General features: G+C 39.9%; 1 protein-coding gene across 1 annotated transcript; it reads right to left on the bottom strand.

Moving 5' to 3' along the window:
* Positions 1-725: 725 nt before the first annotated feature.
* Positions 726-17,033, bottom strand: snx1a (sorting nexin 1a). Its single transcript, XM_062042720.1, has 15 exons — positions 16,519-17,033; positions 12,526-13,360; positions 10,854-10,999; positions 10,552-10,618; positions 8,351-8,394; positions 8,131-8,272; positions 7,978-8,056; positions 4,428-4,503; positions 4,073-4,186; positions 3,895-3,988; positions 3,625-3,830; positions 3,407-3,550; positions 3,265-3,345; positions 3,123-3,194; positions 726-1,583 (listed from the first exon to the last, which is right to left on the bottom strand). Exons 1-15 carry the CDS (start codon positions 16,645-16,647, stop codon positions 1,533-1,535), a joined length of 2,280 nt encoding a protein of 759 aa, XP_061898704.1. The 5' UTR covers positions 16,648-17,033; the 3' UTR covers positions 726-1,532.
* Positions 17,034-18,424: the final 1,391 nt, after the last annotated feature.

Genomic DNA, 18,424 nt, shown 5'->3' with positions numbered 1-18,424 from the left:
CACCTTTTGATATTTTGATGTTTATGGCTCACAGCTTATGACAACCTCGAATTGAAAATGTTAATATCGTACAAAGGTTTGTTTATTCCAGCAATTAGATTTACAAGGTGAAACGAATATGACGTAAGCTCATAACAAGTAACTCAAGATATTTCACACCACCTTTTGATATAATGTTGGTTATTATGGCTTCCAGTTTATGAAAACCTCAAATTGAAAATCAAAAACTGGAAGCAATAACCATAAAAAATTATATATATATATATATATATATATATATATATATATATAAAAGGCTTGACATATGTCAATTTGCATGTCATTTGTTTATATCACATATTAGTTTCACATTTGAAGGTCAATTGCTGACATGAATTAACTTTTGCACCATATTCTAATTTGAGTTTCACCTGTAATTATACAAGTTTTGATAAAGTAGAAAAAAAATAGGTTTCTCTGACAGAAAAAAAAATTAGGATGTTACAAAAAAATGAAACCTTAATTTTATGAGAGTAATATTAAGAAAAGCTATTTTTCTGTTTTATAAAAGGTGTAATTACAAAAAACTAAGTATTTTAATAAAAGGAGACAAGACAAAAACAAAAGTACTGTAATATTTGTTAAATGTTGCTTTTACACAATCTACATCTATTATCAAAACAAATTTGGTTTTGTAAAGTTGTAATTTTACAGGGAAAAAACGAAGGTGGTAGAGAAATATGCAGTTTAATGAGAAAAAGATTGTAGTTTTATTATTAAATGACAATATTGGACAATGCTACACGCTGATTGTATACAGGAAATTGCTTTTTCCTCAGAGGTATCACTTTATCTGAGCAATTGTATCCTTTTGTTTTTTTCCCTTCCTTTGTACAGTAGATTCAAGGAAAACATGTTAAAAAAGTTGAAAGAAAATATGCAGTAAAAAAAAAAACATGCTTTATTTGCAAGCAAGACTAAAGTGTCTCTGAGGTGGACTAGTGGTGTCCACAAGAAGGCACAGATATGTGAAGTGTGTTTTTTTACCACAAGTGTACAAGCTTGACCTATGACACCATTGTACACACAGCCATGATATAATGCCTCAACATCTACTGGCAGTAAAGAAAACAAAATCTGCTACTTCAGTATTTTATCCAGCAGGAAGTGCTCGAAAATAGATTTTTTTGGCTTTATCCCTTTTTGAACCGATGAGCGAGAGAAAGGGGTGGCTACCGTCACCGTGTGGGTCCCCTGTGATGTAAACAAAAGTGTGCCACGGCGACACTTCCAGCTATTTTTTCCCCACCCCTGACCCCCACGTCTTTTTTTTTTTTACACTGGCTCATACCTCTAATAAGAAAATATCTGTGGAAGCTTATATGGAAAATATACACTTCATAATAAGTCATCTATGTCGATTTGAGAAAGAAAGCGTTTTGATTGGGTCTTCTTTAAAGCACACGTTCGTCCTTGGCTTTTACAAGGCAGGAGGTAAAGTGTGAGTGAAAAAAGGAAAAGAAGAATAAAAGGCATTGAGTGTAGCGCCCTCCTCAGGCGATTGCTTTCGCTTCAGGTAAGAAGGCCTCCCAGTACTTCATGAGCTGGCCGGAAAGAGAACACATCACATGATTATTTACTTATGTTATGTAGTCTCAAATAAAAAATAATCATACTAATTAGAAAGGCTGTTACATAATAAGTTTGTTTACTTTAATAATGATCTGGGTCGTGTGACAGAGTGGAAAGGAGAAGCTCATTTATGAAAGGTGTAGCAATGATGAGTTTATTGTATCAGTAAAGCAGTCCTACTCAACTAGGAGGGTGGGGGGTTGATGACCCCCAACAACATGCTTTATCAGTATCATGCTTCAAACCCAGCTCCTAAAAAGCTGTGCACTACAAAACATGCTCGTTGTAGCCATTATTCCCGACTTCCTTATTTTAATCTTCACAAATTATTTTACAAACTTTTTTTAAGGTTAAAGGGTTTTATATATTGTGCTAGTTAATGTTGCTTATCAATTTGAACATTAGTATTTAGAGTTTGGAAAGAGAAATAACAGGAAATAATTGAGAAGCACTACTGTACAGTAGTAACAGTCTCACCAACAGTTGAGTAGCAACATTTTAAAGCGTTTAACAACGCCAGTTATAATTCAAATGCAGTTACTGCCATCTTGTGATGTTTAAAACAATTACAGGAGGTTAGAGCTGCAATGTTTTTTTGTCCCTGCCCTAATTAGTAGGGGTGTGGGAAAAAATCGATTCGAATTCGAATTGCAATTCTCACGTTGTGCGATTCAGAATTGATTCTCATTTTTTAAAAATAGATTTATTTGTATTTATTTTAAAAAAATTTTTTATTTTTTTTCAAATTAATCAATCCAACACAACAATACCATAACAATGCAATCCAATTCCAAAACCAAACCCGACCCAGCAAAACTCAGAACTGCAATAAACAGAGCAATTGAGAGGAGACACAAACACGACACAGAACAAACCAAAAGTAGTGAAACAAAAATGAATATTATCAACAACAGTATCAATATTAGTTACAATTTCAACATAGCAGTGATTAAAAATCCCTCATTGACGTTATCATTAGACATTTATAAAAAATTTAAAAAAAAGAACAATAGTGTCACAGTGGCTTACACTTGCATTGCATCTCATAAGCTTGACAACACTGTGTCCAATATTTTCACAAAGATAAAATAAGTCATATTTTTGGTTCATTTAATAGTTAAAACAAATTTACATTATTGCAATCAGTTGATAAAACATTGTCCTTTACAATTATAAAAGCTTTACAAAAATTTACTACTCGGCTTGCAGGTCAGCAGACTGGGGTAGATCCTGCTGAAATCCTATGTATTGAATGAATAGAGAATCCTTTTGAATCGGGAAAATATCGTTTTTGAATCGAGAATCGCCTTGAATCGAAAAAAATCGATTTTGAATCTAATCGTGACCCCAAGAATTGATATTTAATCGAATCGTGGGACACGCAAAGATTTGCAGCCCTACTCATTAGAGACCCTGGCGGTTTGTTGACCATGCACCTGGCAACAACAGGTGAGTTGCCTATTGAACAATGACCATAATGTAGTGTGGCTGTCACTTAGCTGATCACTCACCTGTTGCTGGGACTTGAGCAGACTCTCCAGATATTTGATGATCTGTCTTTTGAAATTTTTCGCCTTTTCTTTCTGTTTAGAGTTTGGTGGTGAGGAACACTTTTATTAAGGACTTCTACGAGTGTAACCAAATGTGGCGTACCTCAAAGCGGAGCACTTCCTTGCGCACGGTGGCAGAAACTCTGTCAAAGTCTCGCTCGTATTGCGTCACCTTGGCTTCCCACTGTGGACCACAAAAGACGAGTTGACTCGGTGGCGAAAGTTGAGCAGAAAGTCAATCTTACCTCTGCGATCTCTTCTTTTGCCTGCTGCACCTTGTCAGGCTTGTTGGCCCACTGAAGTTTGGCTTCGGTCTCACGCTTCTTCTGCAGCATGGTCTGTGCGTCCTGCCAGCGCTGCCACGCCTTCATGCGGTGGTCAAACGAGCCCTGCGCACACACCCCCCATGCATTAGACGCACTTCAACACACCCCGACTTGGGCACGGGTAAGAAGTTCCGTACCCTGACGGCGCCCAGCAGCCGTATGAAATCAGCGATGAGCTCGGCGAAGCGGAAGGTGTCGTTGGCCGCCTGGTCTTGATGCAGCTGCTCCATCTTGTCCTCCACCTCGGCCAGCTGCGAGAGGGCGCGGGACAGCGCCGTGTTGTCCTCGGCGCTGCCCAACATGGCGGTGCTCTTGGCAAAGCTGGCTGTGTTCGTGGAGAGCTCTGCCGGGGAACAGACGGATTAAGACGGGACAAGTCCGAGTCCGTTCGCGTGGACGACGCGTACCTTTCCTGTGGATGACCAGACACTCCACCAGAACGTGGAGCTTTCGGAACTGCTGGTCTGCAGACTCCACCTCCTGCAGCTTCTCCTCAAACCACTGCATCAAAAAAAAAAAAAAAAGACATTAATGTCCACTAGGTGGGGCTGTTTGTCAAAAAACATTGCTCAACTTCAAACTCACCACATCTGACTCATTCATCTTGATGGTCATCTTGCTGACGGCGTCTGTCGCTTTGTTGATCATTTTCAGGAAGCCGGCGCCGCTCAGAGCCTGCGTGCTCACGGCTCTGGGCAACTGCAGAAAACACACAGGTATGTTCAAATGTCATATTCTCGTCCTATCGTTTGACGTGCTGATAGCTGGAGAGGGATCATGCTCTGCTTCATTATGTCACAGTAAATGTAGGAAGTTATCTTCTTCCCCCCCCTCAGTGCCGGCAGCACTCATGCAGCCCCCGGATTGTGACACTACCACCGCCACCATGTAAATAAAACACCCGACGATTACAACTGTGAAAATTATGATTTTCACTTACTTCGTCTCGCTCCAGGAACTCTCTGACATCAGGATCTTGGAGAAGTGAAGGGTGAGTCACCACCCTCTGAAGGTACCTGGACATGAGGACCTTTTAAGGATGATGTCATCTAGCAAGTATTCTTACAAGTATTTTGAGCTGTCTCTTGGTTTTTTGCAATCCTTTTAAGTAGAGATGTCCGATAATGGCTTTTTTGCCGATATTCCGATATTGTCCAACTCTTAATTACCGATTCCGATATCAACCGACACCGATATATACAGTCGTGGAATTAACACATTATTATGCCTAATTTTGTTGTGATGCCCCGCTGGATGCATTAAACAATGTAACAAAGTTTTCCAAAATAAATCAACTCAGGTTATGGAAAAAAATGCCAACATGGCACTGCTATATTTATTATTGAAGTCACAAAGTGCATTATTTTTTTTTAACATGCCTCAAAACAGCAGCTTGGAATTTGGGACATGCATGAGGAGGTTGTGGTGGGGGGGTGTAGGGGGTTGGGAGGTAGGGGTGGCGGGGGGTGTATATTGTAGCGTCCCGGAAGAGTTAGTGCTGCAAGGGATTCTGGGTATTTGTTCTGTTGTGTTACGGTGCGGATGTTCTCCTGAAATGGGTTTGTCATTCTTGTTTGGTGTGGGTTCACAGCGTGGCGCATATTTGTAACAGTGTCAAAGTTGTTTATACGGCCAACCTCAGTGTGACCTGTATGGCTGTTGATCAAGTATGCCTTGCATTCACTTGTGTATGTGAAAAGCCGTAGATATTATGTGACTGGGCCGGCACGCAAAGGAGCTCTGTGTTTCTCCCTACGTCCGTGTACACAGCGGCGTTTTAAAAAGTCATACATTTCACTTTTTGAAACCGATACTGATAACTTTGAAACTGATACCGATAATTTCTGATATTACATCTTAAAGCATTTATCGGCCGATAATATCAGCAGTCCGATATTATCGGACATCCCTACTTTTAAGTTGCGACCATAAATTTGAGTTACAAGCTTCCCCGCCGCTAATTGGCATAGCGAATGTCGCAGTGAACCCCGTAAGATCCGCTCAACAACATCCAGTCTCACTCCCAAGCGATAGCTTTTAGCTAAGATCTAAATAACTGTTTTACAACCATCGTAAAACATTGGCATGCCTGAAGCTGCCTTGAGACGCGGTGTCGAAGGCTGCATGTCGCTCTAAACCGGTGATGTTCACTCTTCTCCGCCACTACTCTAATTGTAGGAGATAGGAATGTCCACTTTGTACATTATCATCGCTCTTTTCTTCCCCTTTCGGTAACTCTGCTCATTGTCAGTGTTGGATTTAATGTGATGGCAGGACGCTAATCAGAAGAGACTGAAAAGGATTTCCAAGTCCTCTTCAGTCTGCTGGAAGGGTTAAATATTGCATGTAATTATTATTATAACAAATATAGTACTTCATAAAACTACTGTAGTTTGTAGTGTGTTCTATTGTATTGTTTGTTGAACAATGTTTCTTATCTGAAAATGTGTTTTTCTTTTAGAAAGACATGCTAAAATTGTGCTGTATTGGGGAAGCCAGGCACAAATTAAATTGATTTCAATGGGCGGTGCTGATTTGTGTTACGAACTCGGTCATAGAACCAATTGAGCTCCTCAATTGAGATACAACTGTATTTATAATAGGGGATTGACAGATTATCGGCGCCAATATTTGGCATTTTGACGTATAACTATCATCTTTTTTTTTTAATTTCTTTTTTTTTACACAACTTCAACAGAACTACATCAGCAGATACTTAATACTGGTATCGTGTGTATATATTGTATCAAAAAATGAGTGAAATAGATAGTAATAACTAGAGGTGAGGGAAACATTGAACCAAGTTTAATGCCCCCACTTGACATCTATTCCATAATTATCATCTCTTAAGACTGACAGAGTTCAATATTTATCACAATGCTTGTCTAACCTATCAAGTCATCCACAGGATGAATCTTACGCTCTGTAGCTTGGTTCCTAAATATCATCCCCAGCATGCCCACAACACTCGTAACTTAAATCTGATATCAGGTAAACATCGTCTACTGGCTTCTACTGCTCGAAGTCTTGTATGCAGGGGACCAAAGATTTGGAACCGGCTTGATGAGAGCCTCAGGATGCTGAATTCATTCTCGAACTTCAAAAAGAAACTGAAATCTTACCTATTAACCACCTATCTCTAATGCCTCATGTGGGGTAGACTACTGTTGGGTTTTGCATGGTTGAATGAATGTATGTATGTATGTGTATGCTTGCTTTAGTATTATTATTTTGTGTTTATCATATAGCGTTTTTTGTGCTTGCCACCATGTTTCTGCATTCCATGTATATACTGTCCTCTGGACCCCCTGCCAAAAGCTTCTTCTAGCTTATTTGGGGGACCCTTTCAATTACCACCATCCTTAAATGATATTCACTACTATTGTATTTGTTCTATGGTATTGTGAATAAACTTGAAACTTGAACTTTAATAATAATTTTTTTAGATGCATCGCAATTCGGACATTGGTAATTGTAGAATCGATTAATAAATGTCTATAATCGATTTTCCGAAAAAATAATGCAGACAGTTCTAAATTTTGGCTGACTGCAGTGAGCCACCACATCGAGAGATCTGACCAACTCCTCATTTTAGGGCACTTATGTTCCAGGTTTGCACACATTTCCATTCATTTAATAAACGGAATGGGAATTAATTTAACTGTGTCTTATTACAAATGCACTGTTTCTAAAAGTTGCATGTGATTAATGCTTGAGAGAAATGGAAAAAAAAAAGGAAAATTCCATCAATGTACATAAATTAAAGATACATCAATAATCGATTTGTATTTGAATCGTAGCTTCTGAATCGTAATCGAGTCGTGAGGTGCCCAAAGATTCCCACCTCTAGTAATAACCACTGCTCAGCCCTTTTGCCATATTTGAGAAAAGTTCCAATTAGGTTCATTAAGTCTTTAACGAATTTTGCATTTTTTTATTCTTATAGCCAGTTCTGTGTGTTTATTTCTGTACCTGACGGTTTCGACTAAAACTATGGCCTTCCTCATAGGTTTGCATCACATGACAACCTCTGAGGAAGGCCACAAAATGTGTTTGGGAAAAGTTCCCTTTTTTTTCACCCCAGCGCTCAAAATTGACTAGATGATGAGTTAGTGATGTAGAAAAATCCCATATTTTTACAAATTTTCCCAGGAGATTTTCTAAGTTTTGCAAAACTCCTCTTAGACACTCGTAATAAAGGTGTTTGTTAAATCTCCGATGTTTTTTGCTGCTAAATTAACCACAACATTAGTGCCGCATAAAACATTGTCGCTACTGGTCCAACGTTTCCTTGAAAACAATGTAAAAAAAACCCAACAATTTAAAGATTTGTCCAGCTGCTTACTGACATATAATATTCATGTTTTAAAAAGCTTTTACAGCAAATAAATATCAGCCCCAAATATCGGTTACCGGCCTCTTTGACTTCTAATAATCAGCATTAGCCCTGTTGAAACCATATCGGTCGATCTATATTACGACGTCATTACCTTTCCAGGGCACCTCTTCTTCTTTCCAGAAAGTCTGCAGACGATGAGTCTTCCTTCCCCACCTTCACCTTGGTCATACCTGCGACAATGACAACGACAACATTAGACACGCTCACACAAGTGACGGCGGGGATTTGCCAAAGCAAAGCCTACCCAGGATGCTCTTCTCGGGCGGAGGAGGCACGATAAAGCCGTTGGGTCCGTGTTTCTCTGACAGCTTCTCGTACAGGCCCAGGAAGTCGCTGAAGCGTCGCCTCACCGTGAAGGTCTTGTTGCGGAACATGGGCATGGTGGTCTGAAACGATGGTAAACCACTTTTTTTCTTTACATAAGAACCACACGTGGCACATTCCAACAATGGTGAGATCTTTACCTGAGTGCAAACTTTGTAGGCCATGTAGGCATTCATCCCATCACCTTTAATGATAATAGAAAATGTATTAATGCCAAAGATTGATATACTTTAGAACAATGTTTCTTAACCATAGGGCCTGCGCCAATTGTTGGGCTGCGATGCGAGCGCCCCCAAAAATATGTTTCTCAGCTGTGGTCCATAGAGGTCGCAGCAGTACTCAGTTGCAATAATCTTCAAACAGAACAAGGCTGGAGCAAACGTCAAAAATAATTTTCTTATGCGCAAAAATTATGACTAAAGTGGTAAAGCTGTATTTTCAATTACTTAATTTCTGACAGCTTATTTAGGAAACATATATTATTATCTGGTTAAAATGTATTTATTTTAGCACTGTGTAATTGTATGTACATTTATTTTTAAACAGTTTTTATGAGTCCCTTATTTTGCAATATATTTGGTGTGTATTTATGTTGTTATCAGCCTAACCTAAGCCTTGGTAATAATATTTGTGATTAACACAAGCTTTTAGGGCTGGGCGATATGGCCTTTTTTTAATATCTCGATATTTTTAGGCCATGTCACGATACACATCTCGATATTTTGCCTTAGCCTTGAATGAACACTTGATGCATATAATCACAGCAGTATGATGATTCTGTGTCTACATTAAAACATTCTTGTTCATACTGCATTAATATATGCTCATTTTAAACTTTCATGCAGAGGGAAATCACAACTACGTCAATTGACTAAAACTGTATTCATTAAACAATTATTAAGCAGTGGCACAAACATTCATGTCATTTCAAAAGAGAAAGTGCAAGATTGTCAGAGACATTTTAAAACATGCTATTAGTGCACTTTTATGCATGATGTCACTAAGATGACATATCAAAACAACACTAAATTAAAGTGCACTTTTTGTACAGAACGCCACTAAAATAGTTTAAAACAAATAAAGTGCACTTTTGTGCATGATGTCACACAATATATTTCAATAACTGTCAAATAAAAATGAGCTGCATAATAGGAAAACAAATAGTGTATGTCCTTCGCTATGTGGTAGGTTCCTGCGGACGTTATCTCTTTCTGTTGTTGACTATTTTTTTCATACGGTGTTGATCTGGAAATGTTTGACTCTGCATTTTGTTGGTGTGGCACCGAACGGAGATGTTGACATGTGGAGTTTCAAGCACTCCTTATTCTCTAGCGGGTGACTTTTCAAATGATGCTACATATTAGCAGTAATGCTACTTTTTGTAGCAACACTTTAGCCCCACACTTGAAAAATTACGGTTGTCTGTTCGACATCTTCCCGCTTGAAGCCAAACCACAGCCAGACGATGGACTCCGTGCTGTTTTTCTTGGGAATTAATTTTTCCTTCATTTGTTACCAGATTCGCACCTTCTTTCTCTCGTATTACCACTCGCACCACAGCTAACGTTACCCATGCTGCTACCTCTCTGCTCCGAGAGGGCGTATACGTATGTAAGAAGGTGCGCTTGTTTTATGTCTCTGTAAGAAGCAGAGACAAGAAAGAGTGATAGCCTGTAGTATAATGCCCGCAGCTAAAAGCAACTGCGTGAGAACATATGCTCGAATATCACGATATAGTAATTTTCTATATCGCACAGAGACAAACCCGCGATATATCGAGTATATTCGATATATCGCCCAGCCCTACAAGCTTTTATATCATTTAACAAGGTTTATCCTGGTAAACTTTACATAGGTTAGATATATATTGAATAAGATTAAAATCAAGAGTAAGATTACTAATTCAGTATTATTATTTGAGTGGGCCCTTTGAGAGGACCACTGCTTTATCATTATGTTATTTTTGATTGACTCTTAACTAACTCTTTCTCACTGGCATGTGTATTTGGTGTATAAGCACCAAACATGAAGAAAGAACTTCTGTCCTCATGTACATAATGTGACATTCCCGTAGCTTAGAAGCTTTGATATAAAAAAGGTTTCGCTGCACATCTTAAAATACAGCCTGGAGCTCTGCCAACTATCCGTCAGTCCGCTACAAACGTGAGAGCTGCATCAGGTTGTTGTTAAAATGTTAGTGTCCTCCTGTCCCTTTCCCTAATGGTACGTTGTTTTATGTGATGTATGGCATCTAATATGTTAGACAAGTGCAGATTTAAAGTGTGGGTGCACAATAAAGTTAAAGAGTAATGGAGACATGCGTGGACAAACACAGCCTTACCTATTTTTTCTGGGTCAGTAATAGAGATGGCAATGTCGAATTGGTCTTCCTCCTCCTCTGCTTCCAACTGAAAACGATTGAGAAGATGAACGTTTTGTCTGTACTTCTCTCTTGCCTTCATTGCTTAACAACCCACAAGAGAGCAGCATTACAATCATGGATGGAATATGAGACTTCACATCTGAATGAATCTACTACACATGGATTACCAAACAAATATTTGAAGAAGTAAAGTCAACAGATTGGGGAACCTATCAGCACTGATTGGCAAACTACTTTCTGCCTGTTAAGCTTGAATGTACCTCCTCCAAAGTGTCCGCCTGAGTCTTGGCCACACAGGCAGCGTTCGACACGGAAGAAGCAGCATATGTCGAAGGTTTGGTGGCGGAGGCGGTGTCCTTCTTTCTCTCGCTGCGTGGACTGTCGAGAGAGAGCTCCACTGTGGCGTCTGGACGAGAGAAGCAAGTCTATTTTATGACAGTGGACCCTGTGAAGTTGAATGCACCTGAACATGTACACATTCTCCTCCCAAACCACAAAAAAACTTTAGTTTCCATCCCTCAGAATCACCAGCTTCGCTTCTTCTTACACTTGTGACAGTTTAGAACAGGGGAGTCCAAAGAGTGCCCCGTGGGCGATTTGCGCAGCTAATTTTTTAACAGCCCTCGGCACATTCTAAAAACACTATCAACAAAGGACAAAAAACATAAAAAAGTGCAATGTAACGAGAAAAAGTTGCAACGTGACTCTAATAACACAAAACTGCCATGCAGGCTGGTTTTCTTCTTTAAAAAAACTGTCATTACCCAAAAAATATGAATCAAAACTAATGTTATGAATATTGACCTATTCAAGGCTTCAATTATTTCACATCAAATATTCCCCTTTGAAATATGTTTTGGGGAAAATATTGCATATTTTGTGTGTTTGCTATATAAAAATGTTCTTTGACAAAAAGGCATAAAACAAATGAAAAATATGAAGAAAAAAATACAAAATTACAATCGACAGATCTGAAATTGAATGTTGTTACAAATGATTGACCTATTTAAGGCTCCAATTACTTCACATCAAATATTCTAGTTTGAATTTTTTGAGGGGGAACATTTTGCATATTTTGTGTTTTTATCATAAAAAACAGGGTACTGACAAAAAGAGCATAAATAAAAGATGTTTTTTTTTTTTATTGACAGACCAGAATTGATCTAGAGATTTAAGCGTTGATTTAAAAAAAAGTTTAAATAATATGACTTATTTTTAATATTTTTATGACTGAGACCCTTTTGGGTTCCCGGGACCAAACTTGAGTAAAGCCATGAAGTTTGAAAAAAAAAAAAAAAAATTCATACACTACCGTTCAAAAGTTTGGGGTCACATTGAAATGTCCTTTTTAATGAAGATAACTTTAAACTAGTCTTAACTTTAAAGAAATACACTCTATACATTGCTGATGTGGTAAATGACTATTCTAGCTGCAAATGTCTGGTTTTTGGTGCAATATCTACATAGGTGTATAGAGGCCCATTTCCAGCAACTATCACTCCAGTGTTCTAATGGTACAATGTGTTTGCTCATTGGCTCAGAAGGCTAATTGATGATTATAAAAACCCTTGTGCAATCATGTTCACACATTTGAAAACAGTTTAGCTCGTTACAGAAGCTACAAAACTGACCTTCCTTTGAGCAGATTGAGTTTCTGGAGCATCACATTTGTGGGGTCAATTAAACGCTCAAAATGGCCAGAAAAAGAGAACTTTCATCTGAAACTCGACAGTCTATTCTTGTTCTTAGAAATGAAGGCTATTCCACAAAATTGTTTGGGTGACCCCAAACTTTTGAACGGTAGTGTATATTGTATTGGTTTAGGAAATTAACAATTTTAAAATGGCCCCTGCATGCATGGATTTTCAGTGTGTAGCCCCTAGTGGAAAAAGTTTGGACACCCCTGGTTTAAATGAAAACCAAAAGACTCACCTGCAAATATGTCTGGGTTTTCTTCCTCGTGGACTCCGTTAGTCGCCGTGTTGACGAGGGAGGTCTTGTTGGGGAGCTTGGCGACTGCTTCCTCTGTGAAAATGTCGCCGCTGCTGCTCGCCAACAGCGGCCCACCAACTTTACCACTGCCGGTACTTGCAACCTTTGGGGCGAGAGGTTTGTCCATCGTGGGCAGCTTGGCACCCAGCGGCTCTGTGAACAGATCGTCGTCCGGCTCGCCAAAGAGGCTCTTCTGAGGCAGCTTGGAGGGTATTGTCTGCCGTGGGTCGGCAAACAGGTCGCTGCCCTCGTCTTCGAACAGGTCGGCGACGACAGGGGTGCTTTGCTTGAGGCCCACGGCGGGCACGGGGTCTCCGAGGAAGTCCAGCAAAGGGTCCACTATTTTGCCAGGTGGCTGCGATGTGGGATTTGCTGGTGAATCACCACTGATGTCTAAAAGCGGCGCTGCATCTTCTACAGCTGGCTCTACGGTCAACTCAATTTCACCCGGCGTGGTCTCCGCCTCTCCTCCTGCCGCTTCCTGTCGCTGCTCTTCAATTTCGCTTCCCAGTATATCAACAAAGTCGTCGTTCAGAGGGATTTCACTGGATGCTTCTTCATCGTCCATCACCGCGCTGTCGGACCCCAGCGAGTCGTCCGGACTATTTGTGAGGTCCACAAACTCGTCAGAGGGCTCGCTCGCCGCTTTGGATCCCGATTGGCTGCTGACGGGATCGCTGCTGGTGACGATGTCACTGGGAGGCGTCAGTAAATCGTCTCCGGGCTGGCCGCCAGACTGCAGCTTGGCGTCCATCTCGCTAAGTGAGGCGTTGCTCTAAAATGAAGGCCGAAGAAACATTAGCCCACATTCAGCTGGAATTTACTACTACTTTGATCACACTCTTGAACCTCAATGTACAAACTCTTCTTTGTGCGACCTTTTCAATTTACGAACTTACAGATAGAGCCAACATTCACAAACATTTGCCGACAGCAACGTAAAGAGGATTTTCCTTTTTTCAAACCGTAGCATCTTGGTTGACGTTTTTTAGAGCACCAAAGGGACTTAGGTGTGAGTACGTGTGTGAACAGTTCAGCATTGTTGTTGTGATAATAAAGAGATTGTTGATCCAATCTAATGTTGATTGTTGAGAAAAATGTAAATTAAAACATTTGTATTTATGTACAACACTTAAGACCTTTAGTATACCAGTATGTGGAATTAAATTATGGAATGGATTAAGCAAAGAAATCAAACAATGTTCTAAAATTATCCAATTCAAGAAACTCTTCAAACTTGGTGTTTACAAAGTACAAAGAAGAATTCTGAATTTATTCCATCCATCCATTCATTCATTTTCTAGATAATCTTATTCGTTTCACCATATGAAATATAACTTACTTCACTAATTATGTATTTTTAATGTTATTACTTATTGAGTACATTGTGAATAAATTGACAACAGGAAGTGTAAAGGAAAAGGGGTATGATCAAATAAGCTCTGCTTCTTCCTACTCCTTTTCGAACATGTTGAATAGAGAAACTGGAAATTGTGACGTACCATGTTGTATGCATGCATGTTCAAAATAAACTCAAACTCAATACTCCCTTGTAGGGCTAGGCGATATATCGAGTTTGTAGGATATATCGACATATTTTTAAACAAGATAGGAATTAGGAAAATATCGTAATATCGATATAGTTTATTTCACGCTAAAATGGCCAAACGCCGCTTATTTGATCCTCACCCACTCCCTCTCATGGGCTACTAAACCCCTGCCCTTCCTCCTTGCAAGACGTGCTTGCACGTACAAGAACATCCATGCTTGGTTGGTTGTTTACAATGATGAGTCACGATTGGTTGAGATTAAGGCAAAACTTTTGGGACAGATCAATCAGAGGCAAGATAGGGCTGGTCATGGAACCAGGAAGGGAAATCACAACAGACATCCCAAATTACGACAAAAGAGTCGTAAAAGAGAAAAGGAAATATTCTAGCGGGTGATTTATATATTTTAAAATTTAGTGGAAGATGGCAGAGGGATTCTGTTCTTTAGATGTTTCTTTTAGCGATGTAGACCACATCCAGGAAACCCACAATGTGTCTACTTGGCTACATTTGGACAAATGTATGCGATAACATTCATTTGAGTTGTTTACCATGTAAGCCCAAAACAAAACTCTTCTCCAGTTGCCAAGCCGGGCATATTTTGCACGAGACATGCTGCCAAAAATGTATGCCGAAGTGAGGAAGATCAGAGTCGCACAATTAAGTCAAGTCACTTACTTGGCGCTGACCAGAAAGCAAATTGATTTATCTGACTTTGATACATTTTGTATTATTTGCACAGCTATGTTATTAATTTTACGGAGAAATAATATTTTTCCATTTTATTTATGTTATGTAATTCTGTGCTACTTAAACAGTTTCTTTTCTGTGCTGTTAATACCCATCTTGATTAACTGGGTTAATAAAAGTGCCACTGACTGTTTACAGTACAGTTGTCATTCACTTCAATTTCACTGAATTTCGCTCAAAAATGTATATCTTTAAATGTATACTTTCACCAGAAAATATTTCGAGATATATATCGAGTTTAAGTAAAAATATATTGAGATATACTTTTTCGTCCATATCGCCCAGCCCTACTCCCTTGCTATGTTTGATATATATCTATATACATATGTGTGTCTTCACAGTGTGCGTTTATTTTATTCAAATGGGAACTTTTGTTCTTCATGTTTACAGTGTTTCTTATGGGGAACTCTCCTTCACTATACACACTTTTCGATTTACAAACCATGTTCTAGAACCAATTAAGTTTGGATGCTCCACTCTACACTGTAACCCTGCACAGTAGATGTCACATATCACAACATCATCATCATCAAGGAGTGGGACAGAAAAGCACAAACATTAGCATCACTAGCATAGCTATTTCAGCTACATGTTAACATTTTATCAGCAACATTATGCTAGGTTAGCATATTCACTACAAAAACAGTTATAGCTCCCATGCCAGGTCATAATTTTAAGATGTGTAGTGAAGCCTACTTTTTTGTTTTACAGTGGCATGTGTCAAGAACAGCGCCTTTTCTCTGAAAAAGTAAAACAAGTGAGGGAGATGATGGATTTTTGTCATAAACAGGCTGTGGGGACACATTACTGTTAGAAGACTGGCCAATTCATTTTTTTAAAAAGTACATTGGGGTACACTACATGGTTGCAACCACTAGAGGCGCCTGTTTGCTGGCTCACGAAACATCACGTGACGTCAGCTACGTATTGTCAGTAAAACTAATTACTTTCATATGACTTAGCTTGCTTTCAATTATACATTGTAACCAACACAGGATAAAATCTCCTACTCTGAGTTAAATAATGTTTTTTTTTTTAAAGGCATCCTGTCACATTTGCACAGTATAAAAAACTGCTGAGTCTGTGTTTCCTGTGGAGAGATTCCTTTCCACAAATGCAACAGACAGCAACTTTTTTTTTTACCCCCTTTTGAACTTTGACTGCAGGGAAAACATCCGGGTTCTAACCACGTGACTCGACCCCCCCCCCACTCACATGACAGGAGGCCACTTTTTTTTTAAATTGTCATTAAATTGCAACACACTGAATAACAACAAAGAAACAAATAGTGTATTTTAATCCGCATGTAGAAAAAAGAACCACCATGCTTTCACATGTTTGCTGATTAAATCACAGCTTATTTGTTTACCTGTTAATTAGAAATGTACTGCAAGCGGGTGAAAGATTGCAGTCATGTCGTTTGAAAAGCGTCAGTGAGTTTGGCCCAAAATGCAAAGTGAACGTCAGCACAAAACACTTTGAACGTTTAAGACAATTCAAGGTAACTTTGAACCATTTGGATGTTACTGCAAACTTTTGGGGGGGCAAAACAGTGTGGATGCTATAGCTAGCTGTCAGTGAGAGATAGCCGAGGGAGGACGAGCGCAGAAGGGATAAGAAGCGGGGGTCCTACCACACTCATGAAGAGGTCGTCCCCGTCGTCTTCGTCGCTGCCTCGGCCTCCGACGTCCCCGGAGTCCAGCAGGTCTTGGTCCTCCGAGTCGGGGAACGGAGGAGGACTGCGCTCCGAGCTGGTCGCCATCTTCAAAATTGGCTTCAACAAACTTGAGAGCGCAGAGAAGAACAGCTAAATAGCGGCTAACTCTGCTTTCACGGCTGCTAATGTTTCCTCCCGCGGCCCACGCCAGGACACAACACGGCTGTGGGAAGTGAGCGAGCTCGCCTCCGGACGGTGGAAGTGCTCCTAAAAGTGACAGGGAAGTCGGCGGTAGATTAGGGGAGGAGGCACGGGGCGCAACGCTGCTGTCACTTTTCACTTCCTGCTTAGCTTAGTTTAGCTTGGTTCGCGGGTCACTTCCTGGTTAGCTAAGCTTAGATTGGTTAGTTTAACTTGGTTAGTAATTCACTTCTTGGTTAGCTTAGCTTGGTTAGCGATGCAATTCCTGGTTAGCTAAGCTCAGCTTGGTTAGTAATTCACTTCCAGGTTAGCTAAGCTTAGCTTGGTTCGTTTAGCGTGGTTAGTAATTCACTTCCTGGTTAGCTTAGCTTGGTTAGCGATTCACTTCCTGGTTAGCTAAGCTTAGCTTGGTTAGTTTAGCTTGGTTATTAATTCACTTCCTAGTTAGCTGAGCTTAGCTTGATTATTTTAGCTTGGTTAGTAATTCACTTCCTGGTTAGCTTAGCTTGGTTAGCTTAGCTTGGTTCGCGAGTCACTTCCTGGTTAGCTTAGCTTGGTTAGCGAGTCACTTCCTGGTTAGCTAAGCTTAGCTTGGTTAGTTTAGCTTGCTTCGCGAGTCACTTCCTGGTTAGCTTAGCTTGGTTCACAATTCACTTCCTGGTTAGCTAAGCTTAGCTTGGTTAGTTTAGCTTGGTTAGTAATTCACTTCCTGGTTAGCTTAGCTTGGTTCGCAAGTCACTTCCCGCTTAGCTTAGCTTGGTTAGCGATTCACTTCCTGGTTAGCTAAGCTTAGCTTGGTTAGTTTAGCTTAGTTAGTAATTCACTTCTTAGTTATCTAAGCTTAGCTTGGTTAGTTTAGCTTGGTTAGTAATTCACTTCCTTGTTAGCTTAGCTTGGTTAGTTTAGCTTGGTTAGTAATTCACTTCCTGGTTAACTTGGTTAGCTTAGCTTGGTTCGTGAGTCACTTCCTGGTTAGCTTAGCTTGGTTAGTTTAGCTTGCTTCGCGAGTCACTTCCTGGTTAGCTTAGCTTGGTTCGCGATTCACTTCCTGGTTAGCTAAGCTTAGCTTGGTTAGTTTAGCTTGCTTTGCGATTCACTTCCTGGTTAGCTAAGCTTAGCTTGGTTAGTTTAGCTTGTTTAGTAATTCACTTCCTGGTTAGCTTAGCTTGGTTCGCGAATCACTTCCCGGTTAGCTTAGCTTAGCTTGGTTAGCTAAGTTTAGCTTGGTTAGTAATTCACTTCCTAGTTAGCTAAACTTAGCTTGGTTAGTTTAGCTTGATTAGTAATTCACTTCCTAGTTAGCTAAGCTTAGCTTGGTTAGTTTAGCTTGATTAGTAATTTACTTCCTGGTTGGCTTAGCTTGGTTCGTGAGTCACTTCCTGGTTAGCTAAGCTTAGCTTGGTTAGTTTAGCTTGCTTCGCAAGTCACTTCCTGGTTAGCTTAGCTTGGTTCGCGATTCACTTCCTGGTTAGCTAAGCTTAACCTGGTTAGTTTAGCTTGGTTAGTAATTCACTTCCTGGTTAGCTTAGCTTGGTTAGCTTAGCTTAGTTCGTGGGTCACTTCCTGGTTAGCTTAGCTTAGCTTGGTTAGCTTAGCTTGGTTAGCGAGTCGCTTCCTGGTTAGCTAAGCTTAGCTTGGTTAGTTTAGCTTGCTTCACGAGTCACTTCCTAGTTAGCTAAGC

Source organism: Entelurus aequoreus, linkage group LG03 (assembly GCF_033978785.1).
Source record: "Entelurus aequoreus isolate RoL-2023_Sb linkage group LG03, RoL_Eaeq_v1.1, whole genome shotgun sequence".
NCBI lineage: Eukaryota > Metazoa > Chordata > Actinopteri > Syngnathiformes > Syngnathidae > Entelurus > Entelurus aequoreus.
Note: the sequence above shows the minus strand (reverse complement) of the source record. Positions and strands in the feature narration are given on the sequence as shown.